The sequence below is a fragment of the Phoenix dactylifera genome, chromosome 1, assembly GCF_051530095.1.
Source record: "Phoenix dactylifera cultivar Ajwa chromosome 1, Ajwa_hap1_PhDact_Kaust_v1.1, whole genome shotgun sequence".
In the NCBI taxonomy this organism is placed as follows: domain Eukaryota; kingdom Viridiplantae; phylum Streptophyta; class Magnoliopsida; order Arecales; family Arecaceae; genus Phoenix; species Phoenix dactylifera.
In genome coordinates this window covers 5,677,925-5,692,392 of record NC_143190.1, presented here as the reverse complement: position 1 = coordinate 5,692,392, position 14,468 = coordinate 5,677,925, and the positions used below count along the sequence as shown (strand labels likewise).

The 14,468-nt window shown below is 39.6% G+C and overlaps 1 protein-coding gene across 5 annotated transcripts in view; it reads left to right on the top strand.

Annotated features, from left to right (window-relative positions):
- The window catches only part of HAT3.1 (Homeodomain-like protein with RING/FYVE/PHD-type zinc finger domain-containing protein), a 36,477-nt gene extending 22,449 nt beyond the window's left edge, over positions 1–14,028 (top strand). For 3 of the 5 annotated variants that reach the window (XM_088718759.1, XM_088718755.1, XM_017841289.4), the window contains 2 exons: positions 13,076–13,165; positions 13,251–13,992. In XM_088718759.1, the coding sequence (XP_088574885.1) occupies positions 13,076–13,165; positions 13,251–13,565 (405 nt within the window). In that variant the 3' untranslated portion in view covers positions 13,566–13,992. Of the gene's footprint in view, positions 1–13,075; positions 13,166–13,250 lie in introns of all 5 variants that reach the window. The other 2 variants (XM_008782701.4, XM_088718749.1) reach the window with 1 other exon arrangement.
- Positions 14,029–14,468: the final 440 nt, after the last annotated feature.

Genomic DNA, 14,468 nt, shown 5'->3' with positions numbered 1-14,468 from the left:
TAATAAAGAAAAATTTCGTAGATATGCCCTTGCCTGAGGCAAAGTTTATGTGGCCAAACAATCAAATGATGAATGCTTTTTTCTGGAGGGAAAATGGTTGCCTGCATTCTAATTTAATACTTGACCACTCTCTCTTGTTGCAATAGTTGATTTATAGTGGTATGTGTGGCACAATTATGCCTAGCTATGGACCGTGGTCCAATGAAAATCGACATTTTTGTCACCATTTAAGAGCCACACAACATTGAGAAGTTATGCTTGCATGTTTGCGGGGTCTGCTAAACCGGCTGGTTCAGGTTGTACCGAACCGAACTGGGGTTGAACCGGGTCGGTTCAGCTCTAAAAAACGGACCCCGCCCCCAAACCGTTCCGAACCGGTTTGAATCGGGCAGTTCAGAGCGAAACCGGTGTGAACCAGGCAATGGGAAGGCCTGCCAGAAGCCTTCTCAGGCCATTCCTCTTCATTTTTTTCATATCCCTCCCCTCATTCGCCAAAAACATGCCAATTTCGATGATTCAAAGAGGATCCAACCTAAAACAAGGTATGATGACTGTCCCCTACCTCATTCTCTCTTTTTTTTTTCAATGTCGAAAAATGCCGAGAAAATTACAAGATTAGGGAATGCCAAAATCAAGATTTTGGCATGTTTTCATGATATGTTGTAGATCTATGAATGATCCCACTAAAATCTTTATTTTTTTAAATATATATTTTTAAATAAATATATATATATATTCAGATTAAAACTTAAAAAATAACTATAAAATTAGATGCTTATTTAGGGGTATGGAAGCTATTTCTACCTAAATTTGGTACCCATTTATTCTAGTTTTGATGTGATCATGTGCATAATGGTCTAGGTTTAAATTTAAAAAATTTGAGAAATAAGTAGCGTTTGATGCATTTTCAAAGATTTAGAAAAATATATGTAGCATCCATGGTAGGGTTCTGCATGGATCTGAGCTTGAATTAATTTTCTTAAATATTTGTATATAATAATTATTTTTAAATTTTAAAAAATAATTAAAAATATATAGTCAACATAGAAAATATAAAAAAATAGTATTACGTATTACATAATTCAGAAGTATTTTTGAAGTAGAAAACATTTTTTTGAACTTATGATATTTAAATATATTTTGAAATTTAAAAGTTAGTAAGAATATATAAATAACACAAGAAATATAAAAAATTAGTACTATGTATTAGATAAGTTAGAAGAATTTTTTGAAGTAAAAAATATATTCTCATTATAACAAAATATTATTATTTTTAAATAATTAATAAATTGGGGTGCTTGATAAACCTGCAAGAATAGATCCATCGAAGAAAAAGAAGAATCCAAAGCATGACATTGGTTGGGATCATAGGCAAATGCTCTTGGATGGGCACTATTGGAGGTGCAACATAGAGTTCAAAGGAGAAGGGTAAACTAGGTTGAAGTAGTATCCGATTGGTAGTTATCCCGACATATCTATATACCGAAAATGTCCAGAGAAGGTTTGACAACTAATGAAGTACGTTGCTGATTTCAAAGTAGTAAATAAGAGACTTGCCAAAAAGATGGCTGAGATGGACCACCAAGCGGCCGAGCCATTTTTCTATCACTATAGGAAGTCAGAAGAGGTATCCGCTCTAGATGACAAGGAAGCACAGATCTAGGCTGCCATTCAAGCGAGCCTGGATTATTGGTGGTAGCAAGATGAAGTGGCCAAGTATGAGGCTGGATTTGGGCTCTCACACTATAAGTCGGGTTCTGGTTCTGTGACCAACGGGGCGGATCTAGAGTTCAGGAGGATCTCCGTTAGAAAGGCTGTAAGAGGAGGCGGTGGTCGTATTGCATCTATGCTTGGAGCTTTTTTGGTGGCAGAAACAAGTCCTCTAGAGCTTGTCCTCCAAGAGGCACTATCGATGATTTAGATTTCACTTGTCTTTTTTTGCAAAGATTCGAAACAGTAGAGGGTTGACACCGTGCTAAAGGATAAAAAGAATATGGCAAGCTATTAGATCTTGGTTTCACTTCAGTCATATCTTAGCAAATGTGGTAGGCAACACGTACTATAAGCCTGCCATTTTCTCCATCCAAGCCATCGGTCTTGGTGTAGACCTTTAGAATCGAAGATCTATGGTGATCTTTTTGACAACAATAAGTAAAAAAGTTGATTGCCTAATACTAGTGTAAGTGGCCCCATATATGGACTGACGGTGATGTGTGATGATTAGATCGATCCTATCAGGTGGAGCATCATCTTCTTGATATACTGACACGAAGAATTTCTGTTAGGAGTCAATTGAAGCTTTCGATCAGATGCACAACGCCGTGTACATTCTCAGATTGAAGGTGATTGATCAGGTTGGAGAGGAGAATGTCGTGCAAGTCATCACTGATAATTGGCCACAATATAAGGCTACCGTGAAGATCTTGGAGCGGCGACCATATTTTCTGAATCTCATATGCTGCACATTGTATCAACCTCGTATTGATGAATATTGTGAAGATTTGTAGAGTGTAGCAGACAGTAGAGACCATGGTATGCTGTACTGGCCCATACCGGTCGGTTTAGCCCTTACCGAACTGGTCTGGTTCCTGACCGGTCCGGTTTGGCTGTGGATTTTTCTAAAACCGCGCGTCGTGGTTTTTTTGACCACAGCGCGCATGGCCTTCTAAAAAGGCCGACAGCGCGCGCGACGCGCTGTCCTCCGACAGTGCGATGCACTGTCTTATCTCAAATTCTTAGTTAAACGCGTAGCTTTGGTTATCAAAACTGAAGGATCTGCCTGAACCAGTCATGAATTGAAGCGGATAGCAGAACCACGGTGGTGGATTGAGAGATCCAAAGGCAGCGTGAAAAAAAAATTGAGGTGAGAGAGCAGTGTTCTTCCAAAAAATTATAGCAAAGGCTAATTAAAGTATGGTTTATTTCCTCTATCTTTTTTTTTAATATTTTTTTATGTTGCTTAGAAAAATAGGTTAAAAATTTCAAAAAAAGAGATCATGCCCAATTTTGAAATTTGGGCTTGATTTTTTTATATATTGTAGATATATGGACGATATGCATTGTGACATTAATTTTTTTGGAATATATATTTTTATATTTTAATTAAAATTTTAAAAAAATATTAAAAATTAATTTTCTAATAAAAATAAAAAATAGAAAATTTTGAAAAAATAGTCGTACTTTCTACATAATTCAAAAGTCATTTTGGTGGTAGATTTTTTTTTTGAATTTACAACAATTAAAAAAATAAAAATAAGTTAAAAAATAAAAAAATTACCGTCCTGGTAGGAATGAAGCCATCAAGAAAACCAACTTTTCAGAGCGTGATATTGGCTGGGCGCATGGGTACATGCTCGGAGAAAGGCACCAGTTTCAGTGCAAATATTGTCAGAAGTGCTTCAAGGGAGAAGGGGTAACCAGATTGAAGCAACATTTAGTCAGTTATTTCGGTGAGGTAGCTACGTGCCCCAAATGCTCACATGAGATCCTTCTGTTGATGAGGAAGAACCTCGCTAACATCAAAGAAGCCAAGGAGAGGGCTGCCAAGAAGAAGGCGAAGGTGAAAAGCCAAGCGGCAGAGCCACTTTCTATCACTTCAGGGAGTCAGAGGAGGTCGAGGGTCTAGATGAGGAGGAACAAATCCAGGCTGCCATGCGGGGGAGCTTGGATGATCAGTGATAGCAGGAGGAGGTGAAGAGGCATAAGGCTCGATTTGGGCTCTCATTCTACAAGTCGGGCACCGGTTCTGCGAGCGGCAGAGAAGATCCAGAGTTAATGAGGATAACCTCAGTCAGAAAGGGCACCAGTAGATAACGTGGTCGGATTAGATAACGTGGTCGGATTGCATCTATGCTGGATGGTTTTGGTATCTGAAAGAAGTCTATCTAAAGGGATTCCACCAGGAGCATCAATTTATGATGTAGATCCGCATGTCTGCTCCAACAGAGATTTGAAGCAATAGAGGGTAGGCTCAATGTGGAAGGAGAAGAAAGATATGTAGCGAGCCATTGGATTTTGGTTCCACTTAAGCCACACCCCAGCGAATGTGGCATACAATACATATTATAGGTCTGTCATTTTCGCCATGCAGTCTGTCGGTCCTGATGTAGATTCTCTAAACTCGAAGGACATCTACGGTGAGCTTCTGGACAACAATAAAGAGAAGTTAGAGAAATGGATTGCCTCCTATAAGAGCAAGTGGCCCATTTATAGACTTACCGTGATGTGTGATGGTTGGACCGGTCCGACAAAGTGGAGCATCAACTTTCTGACATACTGTGATGCAAAGACTTTTCATAGGTCGGTTGATGCTTCGAATCAGGTGCACGACGCTGCATATATCTTCAGACTTTTGGAGGAGGTGATTGATCAGGTAGAGGAAAATGTCGTGCAGATCGTCACTAATAATGGGTTGCAATATAAGTTGGTCGGGGAGGTCTTGATGGAGCAACGACCACATATTTTATAGACTTCATCTGTTGCACATTGTATCGACCTTATGCTGATGGATATTGGAAAGATCCGTAGGGTGCAGCATACGGTGGAGATAGCCCAACGCATCATCAGGTATATTTATAGCCATACCTGGGTTCTTTCATTGATGAAAGTTTGCAAGGAGAGAGATTCTAAGACTAGGAGTCATGGTTTGCTACGAACTATATTGCACTTGATAGCCTTATCAAGAAGAGCCCTACGTCAGATATTTGCTAGTTCCGAGTGGCAGCAAAGTAGGTATGCATAGGCCGGCACTGAAGAAAGTAAGATGGAAGACTTGGTTACGAGGTAGTCATTCTGGCAGCGGGCCATTGTGATAGTCAAAAGCTATCAAACCATTATATGAAGTGTTGTGGGCCGTAGATAGCGAGAGGTATCCCCAGATGGGCTTCCTGTATCACATGATGGACAAAGCAAAAGCTCAGATCATTGAGGTAGATCCAACCCATACCCATGAGTACATCATTCAGTGGCGGTGGGGAGCCCAAATGGATAGAAAATTGCATCTAGCAGGTAAGCAAGAACATTGATAATTATATAGATGGATGTACCTGTATAATTTTACTAAGACGGTCTCGTCTATGTACAGCATACTATCTGAACATCCGGTTCCAAACAGCGAAGCTAGAATCGATATGGATGACGAACTTCTGGACGCTCTACGTAATGTTATTTACAAAATGGAGGCTAATCCAGAAGTCACGGCGTTATGTCTAGAAGAGGTAACATGATTTAGAAGCATGTATAAGCACAGCGACATCATTTATTATTAACATAGTACAACATGCTTCTTTTTCACTGACTAAATTATTTAGAGAGGGCAGCAACATCTTTGGACAGCGAGCAACTGTCGTGAGTAAGACATCTATGAATCTATGTACGTTACACATCAGGAAGACATTTATTTGGTGTTACATGCTTACTAATATGGCACTATCATATATCTAATTTTTTTCAATATTCTTGCAGCTGAATGGTGGATTCATTTTGGCGGTTCTACGAAAAATCTTAAGCGGATAACTATCCGAATCCTTTTAGACGGTCTCCTCGAGTGGTTGTAAGCGCAACTGGTCCACCTTTGTCCTCATCCACAGCAAATAGAGGAACCGTTTGACACAAAAGCGTCTCAACGATCTTGTTTATGTGCACTACAATCTGCGATTGAGGCTAAAATCTATTCAGAAAAAAATAGATCTCAAGTATGTAGATCCAATCTATAGAACTTTCACAGATGATGACGATGATCCTATGCTTGGCTGGCTTGTGGGCCAGCAGCAGGAGCTCGAGCTTGACGAGCTAGGATCGCCTCTACGAGCAGCTAGCTTCATAGCCAGCGAGGCTATGGTCGATCCACAGCAATGGGTTGAGCGCAATATTTCACGCACTGCTATAGCTGATCAGCTGCAGGCAGAGGAGAGCCAGACACCACATGATTGGTACGGCACACTCTCTTAGAGAGATGATCGAGAGATGTTCAGATGAGAATGTTTTAGTACCCAGTCGACTCGATCACAAGGGCGTGGTAGCCAGGCAGAGGGGCACAAAGGATAAAAAAGCACCTGCCCAACAAACAAAAAAAGAAAAACAAAGGGTCCTAATGGAGAGTGTCGAGGAGGCTTGGACCAACAAGGATAAAGGTTCTGGTGGTGATGGATCTACTTGCTATGAAGGGAGTGGAGACAGTATGGTACTACTTATGAGACACAACCGGAGGCTGGTCTTGGATACACTGGTAAGTCGCAGTTTACGCATGCTACATAGGATAGAGACCATGGTAGTCCATCAGATAGAGCCTACGAGGATACCATTGCATATAGAAGACGGGCTCCTCGAGGTCGTTTAGAAGAACAAGATGTAGCTGTAGATGACCTCGCATATGGAGTAGGATCCATAGATGTATCATGTTTCGAGTCGTATACTAAATTTTATTATCCGTGGCCTGAGGCAGCCTATGGATATGGTGCATCGGAGTCATCCTACTGTCCTACGCAGTCCGGAGGATCTCATGGGTTGGATTTTGCTGCCGGTATATTCGGATGGATCTCTTTACAGCCATATTATCGAAAGGACTCCTCTCAAAGCTAGAACTTCAGCGAGAGATTTGAGAGTTCTTATAATCCAGCGCACATTTCTCAGAGATTGAGCATACAAGACTACAACATCGCTTGTTAGAGGGGTGGGTTGATTTAGTTTCTTTATTATGCTGATCATCCGGATATCTATGAGAAGCATTACCACTCGATCCGATTTTTTATATTCGAGAGTGCTTTAAATGTATATAATTGATTATATCTTAATTTGAAGATATTTTATGTTCTTCATTGTATGACTTGTAACATTTCAAAGGCTAATTAAGATGCATCATCAAGCTTAAACTTTAAATCTAAACATAGAAACATCAAAAAATATGAAAAAAAATATCAAAAAACTGACAAAAAAACATCAAATTTGACTTCATTTCATAGAAAAAATCCAAAAGAGAACTTCAAGAAAAAAGCTGTCGTAGTCGAAAATCGGCCAAACCAGTCGAACCAGTTCGGTACCGATTCGGTACCGCCGGACCGGTACAGGTTCAGGTCTCCACCGGTACGCCTACCGATACCGGTTCGACATACCCTGGTGGAGACAGCCTAAACTATCTTCAGATATATTTATAACCACTCATGAGTCCTATTACTGATAAGGAGGTATACAAGGGAGAGATCTTGAGATCAGGCATGACACGGTTTGCTACTAACTACGTTACACTTGATAGTCTCATTGAGAGAAAAAATAGACATGCGTCGGATGTTTGTCAGTGCCAGAGTGGTGGGAGAGCAGATTTGTGAGGGACAACATTGAAGGGAACATGGTGGACTTGGTGACGAGGCAGACATTCTGGCAGCGGGCCGAGAAGATAATGAAGGCTGTGAAGCCATTGTACAAAGTGCTTCGAGCTATGAAAAGCGAGAGGTACCCTCGGATGGGCAGCGAGAGGCTATCAAGCTGTATCATATGATGAAGAAGGTAAGGAATCAGATAGAGAGGCAGATCGAAGCATGCCCATCGTTACATCGACATCATTGAGTGGCTGTGGGACTACAAGATAGATAGGAACTTGCATATAATAGGTAAACAAGAACGTTGAAAATTATACTGCTTCTGTACTCGTAGAATTTTATAGCAATTACGAACTTTTTCTATAGCTTACTACTTGAATCCGACATTCTAGTATATCACACCTAGGATCGATATGGAGAACTTCTCTCTGCTCTGCGTAATGTGATCTATAAGATGGAGCCTGATCTATAGTCATAGCTCTATGTCTAGAGGATGCAAGTTAAGTGGCATGCATTAGTTAAGTCGTGTCAACACGGTTCTTTTTCACAGACAAATATTTAGAGAGGGCATTGGCAGCTTTGGAGTCTCGGTAGTTGTCGTTAGTAAGAAAAGTATAAATCTGGGTATATTACTTATCAACGATAAATATTTCTTGACATTAGATAGTTACTAATATGATACTATCTTAAAAAAGATGGTCGAATAATCGGCTTTTTGCACAACCTAGTCTGTCACAACCCCGTCAAAGAGGGCATTCGATGCATCAATGCCATTCGTACCAGTTCTTGTGCAATATTCTTTAATATTTTTGCAGCTGAATGGTGGATTCATTTTGGTTTGTCCATAAAAAATTTTAAGCAGCTAGCCATTCAAATCCTCTCCTAGATGGTCTTTTGAAGTGGCTGTGAGCGCAATTGGCGCACCTTTACCCTCATCCAAAGCAAGCAGAGGAATTGTCTAACACAGAAGCGACTCAAGATCTTGCATATGTTCACTACAATCTGAGGTTGATATTTAGGAGAAAGTGAAGCTGAAGTACACAAATTTGATCCACAATGCTTTTGTTAACGATGAGGATGATACTATGATCGGATGGCTTGTGGGCCAGTAGGAGCCAGAGCTTGATGAGCCATGATTGCCTCCACGACCGGCCAGTTTTATAGCCAGCGAGGCTAGGATGGATGCAGGGCAATGGGCATATTGCCATATTTCATGCATCTTTTCAGCTGATCAGCTATAGCTGCAGGGGTCATTTGGGAGCCGATCATTATATTACTCCTTATTCGAGACATCCTCCTAGAGATTTGATTGAGAGTTGCTTAAACGAGGTCACCACGCTATCCGGTCAACTTAGTCATGTGGGCGACATTCGTCCTTCCAACATAGCTAGATAGAGAGGGCCACGAAGGAAAAGTAGGTAGCTACTTAGCACAACAAGAAAGAAAAATGGGAGGCAGTTGCAGCCTCGATGGAGAGCAGGGAGGAGTCGGTTTACTCAGATTCAGGGACCAAAAATAGCAGCGATGTCAGTTCTGGTGATCATGGATCTAGTAGCCAAGGAGTGGAGGATATGAAGCCACCGTTTATAAGACAGTGTAGGATGGTCTTCGATTCACGGATGAGTTCCAGTTTATGCATGCCATACAGGATGGTGACTATGGAGCATGAGCTAGTAGAGTCCGTGAGGATATGTTTGCATATAGAAAACGTGCTTATCGACGTCGTTCAGGAGGATACGATGCAGCTGGATCTTATTACCCACAACCATAGGTAGTTTATAATCCATTCGGATACGAATATGGATATGGTGCGTTTAAGGCGTCTTTCGGTGGCTACTATCTTACGCAGTTCGGAGCATCTTACGTGTCAGATTTTGCTACCGGCATATTTAGATGGGCTTCTCAATTGTATTATCAATCAGAGAATACCTCTCAGAGCCAGAGTTTCAGTGAGAGATCTGAGACTGGTTATAACTCGGAGTGTGTTCCTTATGGGATAAGCGTACAAGACTACAACACTATTTGGTTAGAGGGATGGCTAGAGGGATAGCTGATGTATCTCCTGATTATGCAAATGATCCGAATATTTACGAGAGACATAGCTCCTCGACGAGATTTTAGATATTTATGTTGTACTTTAAATATATGTAATTGATTGTATCATTTTATGTTTTATATTTCACATTGATTTTAGGATATTTCATGTTGCTTCTTCTAGCATGCAAAGCATTCTAGAAATAAAAAGTAAACTTAAAAATTATTTTATATTTTGCATCATTTTTAAAGCATCAACATGCATCATTTAGGATGTATTGGGGTGATAAAAACATCAAGAAACATCAAATTATACTTAAAATCATTGAAAAAAATAAAAAAAAATGATCACCATTAAAAAACAATGACCGGCACGCCACTTGTACCGCATGTCGGTATGGTACCGAATCTGTCGCCGACCAGTATAGGTTTCAGTATCGGTTCAACAGATTTTGCATGTGGGTGTTGTTAATTGTTGAATGATGGATTTCACATTGTTTACTATATAAGGATACAGAATGAGAAACTCATTGGGCATATGTTGGTACAAATGAAGTGGGAGATAAATCGTTGTAAATGAGATAAAGATATTAGGTTAAGGGTGAGAGGGTGAGAATATGCAACTTGTGAACTCTTAGGACCTTGGGGCACCTTTAGTCCCAAGATATGGTCAGGGAAAATTTTTCCTTGGTAAAATATACAGGTATCATAACTGGAGTGATCATGGATGTGCTTTTATGGCTGATTGGCTGATATTGCATTATTTGCTTGGGGGCACAGATTCTTGTTTGTCTTTAGTGGTGCATCATGGTATGGGCATTTTGCAAAGACGACCTTGCACATTTTCATAATCGCAGAATCACCTTTTTTTCAGAATCACCCTTGAGGTGCATGTTATCGATCCACATTTGTGTATCTCAATGAATGTATACACTAATTAGTTTATATGTCTGCATCTCTTATAATGCATTAATGTGTTTAAATGTGTGTACCGCACATTTTTTTTTTTTTTACCTATTTATCTATGAGCACCAAATAGTTTAAATGTATGCAGCTAGCTATTTTAGATTAAACCACTTGTTAAATGTACCTAGTTTAACTGTGTGCAATAGTTAGTCTAAATATGTAAACTGTATAATATGTGCACAAGTCCCCTTGAATCTATGTATGAAGCCAGGGGCAATTTGGTCAGAAAAATTTAAAAATGGTTGATCTTGCAGATCGGGGGAAAAAGGGACTGATCCTGCAAATCTGAAAATGTGTGAAGCCATTTTTGCAGAATACCCTTAATACATTGAAACCAATTGTTAGGCAGGAAATCATGCTATTACTCAAGTGTTGACCGGCAGATCACCACCTTTCAAACTGGCTTGAAAGCATAAGAGCGAGTTGAATATTTTTATGTGTTGAGAATAATATCAGATTTGGTGAAAGTCGATGAGTAAGTAATGGGTTTGTGGTTTTTGACATGTTCGCACAAGTGGATAATGTTTGTTTAATCTTCACCAAGGGCTTGATGAGATGGATTGTGTCTTGCCATTGGCATGCTCACTCTCCTACTCTTAGTTTCTCTGCTAGATGCATATTCAACTCATTCACCAGGTTTTGCTGCATGCTAGATTACCAACCCATTTCTTCAAGATCTTATGGCTCTGTATTTTGTCCGAAAATTGTACTTTATCACAAATAACATGCCTCCATAATGTTATGAAGGATGTATGATATGAGAAGAGGAAAAAAAGGAAACAAGAAGAGAGGAAAAACCAGTGATATAAACGGAGAGGGGGAAGAAGGAAAAGATAGGAGTAAACCAAACTTCATAATGAATGAGGAGATCTTCTGTTGTTTCATCAATAGCAAGGGACAGAACGAGGAATTTCCTCCTTTTTTTGGTTGGGGGCGCGGGTGGGGGAGATGAATGCCAAAGCAAGACTGCCGTTACCATAGACAGAATTGTTGATACAAATATTTCTAAAAGCTATTATGCCAATGGAACTCAAATTCTAAAATTTTAACATTTACGTAGCATTCCCTAGCTTTTCTTTGTTATTTATTCAAAAGTTCTTTTCTAATTTAATTTCTAGTCTGCTGCTTTCACAATTAGGCTCAGCTATCATGGATAAACAAATGAAAGAACAGAAAAGCATTATGTATAAAGTACTATAGAAATATAAGTTTATGTGCATAACTACATAGACATCATGCAGGTGATCGATAAATCTTAACTTTGATAAAGATTGTCCGTAAAATGAAAAGATTTTTAATGCTTAAAGAATATAAGGGATTTTCAGGTGTGTTTTTTAGAATAAAACTAACACATTTTTAATTGCATATGCAAAAAAAATACTTAAACTAATTTTTATACATTTAACAAGAGAAACTAAGTTACAAATCTTATTGAATATATACCGCGAGACTTGTAGTGGAGCTGGAAGACTTCGAAAGGAGGCTGTTTGGAAATGAGACTGTTGAATCCTCTCCAATGGGGATGGGGGAGAGAGAGAGAGAGTCCAAAGTCTCCAGGTCAATGGGCATAGAAATGAAGATTGATAGAGATGAATGTGAAAGTTAATGATGCTGTTTTGAGTCCCCTTCAATCAAAAACTTCAGGAACTTGAGTATAGAAGGTGAAATAATATAGATTTAGGGAGATAAAATGCGAAAATTAATGTGGCTGTTGTGGGTCCCCTCCAATCGTGACTTGTCAAGCCTCAAAAGAAGTCTATATTTGTCATACTAAGGAAAGACTCTAAATACATGCTTCTCTTTTAGGAATACCAAAAAATTCTAAATACAAATCTCTCTCCAGAAAATATTTTAAATACAATGAACAACAACAACTGTGATCTGACCAACATTCTCAATTCTTGAGTAGTTGCTGAAATGCAGGGACCAGACCAGAATTGTGGATAGAGGGGGGCCATGCTGCTATGGAGAGATTTCTTGGGGGCCATGTACAGATTTTGGGGTTGATAATCAAGGAGTTTTCAAAATTTCAAATCTCCCACTTCTGCCACTGGACATAGCTCTAATCCAATCTCTAAAGAGGAAGATAATTTCTTCACTTATTTTTTGAAGATTTTTTCGAAATAGAATTAATATGTTCATCACCTTGGGGTGAAGATTGAAGATGAATGACCACTTTAAGTAGCTAGTGCAGTGAATATCCTTAAACCATCTTGCCATAGAATTTTTCGTTAAGCATGTGCCTGTTTGAGAAAACTTGTTGCAAGTTGTTTCCAGTTTGATTTATATGAGGATCCGTGCGGGCGTATTTTTAGTACCACATCAGCTATCCATTGGGCAGATCTTGGGTACTTATACAAGGCAAGGAATTCAAATAACACCTTCCAGCTTACCTTTTGGGGAGGCCCTGGTCGTGAAATGATATCTCGTCACTCAAGAGAGCTTTTCATGAGTGTGTGTCAAGAAGGATGTGAAGAGATGATGGAGGGTCCTGTTTCATCCTGTCCATGGTATATCTGATACAGTAGCTAGCGGCTAAGGTCTGCACTTATTTTGACAGACTGATCTGAGAGTTCTGGTTCAGGAGGTGATTCGGGATGAACACACCTTAAGTGAACTGGGACGAAGAAAAACCTTTTTTCCTGCCTTCTCTGCCCTCCCAGTTCTCAAAAGAATGCCTGCTTGAAGTTGATGATCTCTTCAAAATGTTTATTAGTCAGCAAAAATTACCTAGAGTTATTTTTTTCTTCTTTTTTTGGCAGAAACTTCATGATTACTTCAACGAGAACCAATATCCTAGCCGGGAGACGAGAGAAAGGCTAGCAGTAGAATCTGGGATGACCAGTAGGCAGGTCTGATCTCTCATAAAACAACTCTATGCCTCTCTCTCTCACACACACATATCATGATTACCTTACTGTGCTAATGTGTTTACAGATCAGTAAATGGTTTGAGAATGCACGCCATAGCATGCGAGTCTCCGCCAAGGAAGCCAATCATGCAGTAATCTCTACTCCTGATGAAGGCACCAGCGCGACTGAGGCTAAGAGAAACAATGACAAGCCTGACAAGGGGAGAGTTAAGAATTATGCTAGCAGTGGAAGCAAAGGGAAAAAATCTGTTGGAGAAAGAAATGATGCAATTGGAGCTGGACATCGCAGCAGCAGTGGAATAAAAATGGAAGATACACAGGAGAACAACCGGAAGAAAGCAATAGAACGTGAACTGAGAAAGAGAAGAAAGAGTAGGTAACATCCCCAGGGATCATCGGATGATAGCTTCGCTCTTTGGAGCATAAAATTTGTTGGATTCTTTCAGAAGAGTTCAGGTGTATTGTCAGCAAGTATTGGGCATGTATTGTCAGCAAGTTCTTAATGGAGGAGCATGTATGACGTAGCTATCACAAGTCGTTGACAAGACCATTGATGTTATATGCTTGGTAATTTTTTGTGCTGGCTGCTCTACGCGTCTTCGCCTAGTAATTTCTGTCGCTGCTAAAGAAGTGGAAGCAAATTGAGCCAATTCAAGTGCCCCTTATTTATGTGCACTAATTTTGCTAGGTACACTTGAGAGAAGAACCACAAAACTGTGAAACAATATCTAGCTTTTTGAGGACGGCTAATAGAACATGTTTCTGATATTAATCATGTTTTGAGAAAAGTTGCTGTGACATTTATCATGTTCTTCCTCTGAGTGGACAAAAGATTTTATGCAAGGACTGGATGCTTTGAGGCTCTTTTCAATGCCGAATTCAGTTTCTAGGAAAGTGGCAGTGCAAACAAAAAATGAAGTTCAATTGCTGTCATATAACCCCACCTTATTCAAACCCTGATTTTTCCCATCAAGATTGTTACTTAAACAGCCTATGCTTTGGATTATAAGTCTGTCATTGACTTATAATTAAAGAATACAACAAAACTAGCTCTTCTTCTTGTTTTTTAATTCCTGATTCACACCTGTGAGCAAGGGGATGCCACCATCTTGGTTCAATCTTTGGGCCTCTCCTTTGTTTAGAGGATTTCATGGTTTGAATCTTCATCCAGTGATTGTTGCATGTGGAGTGTTATTGAAGCCATTCGATATCGGTTTGCAGGCTTTTGTGTCAATTCTTTAGAGCGTATCCTTCTTCTGGCATCCTTTCGGGGCTGCACATAT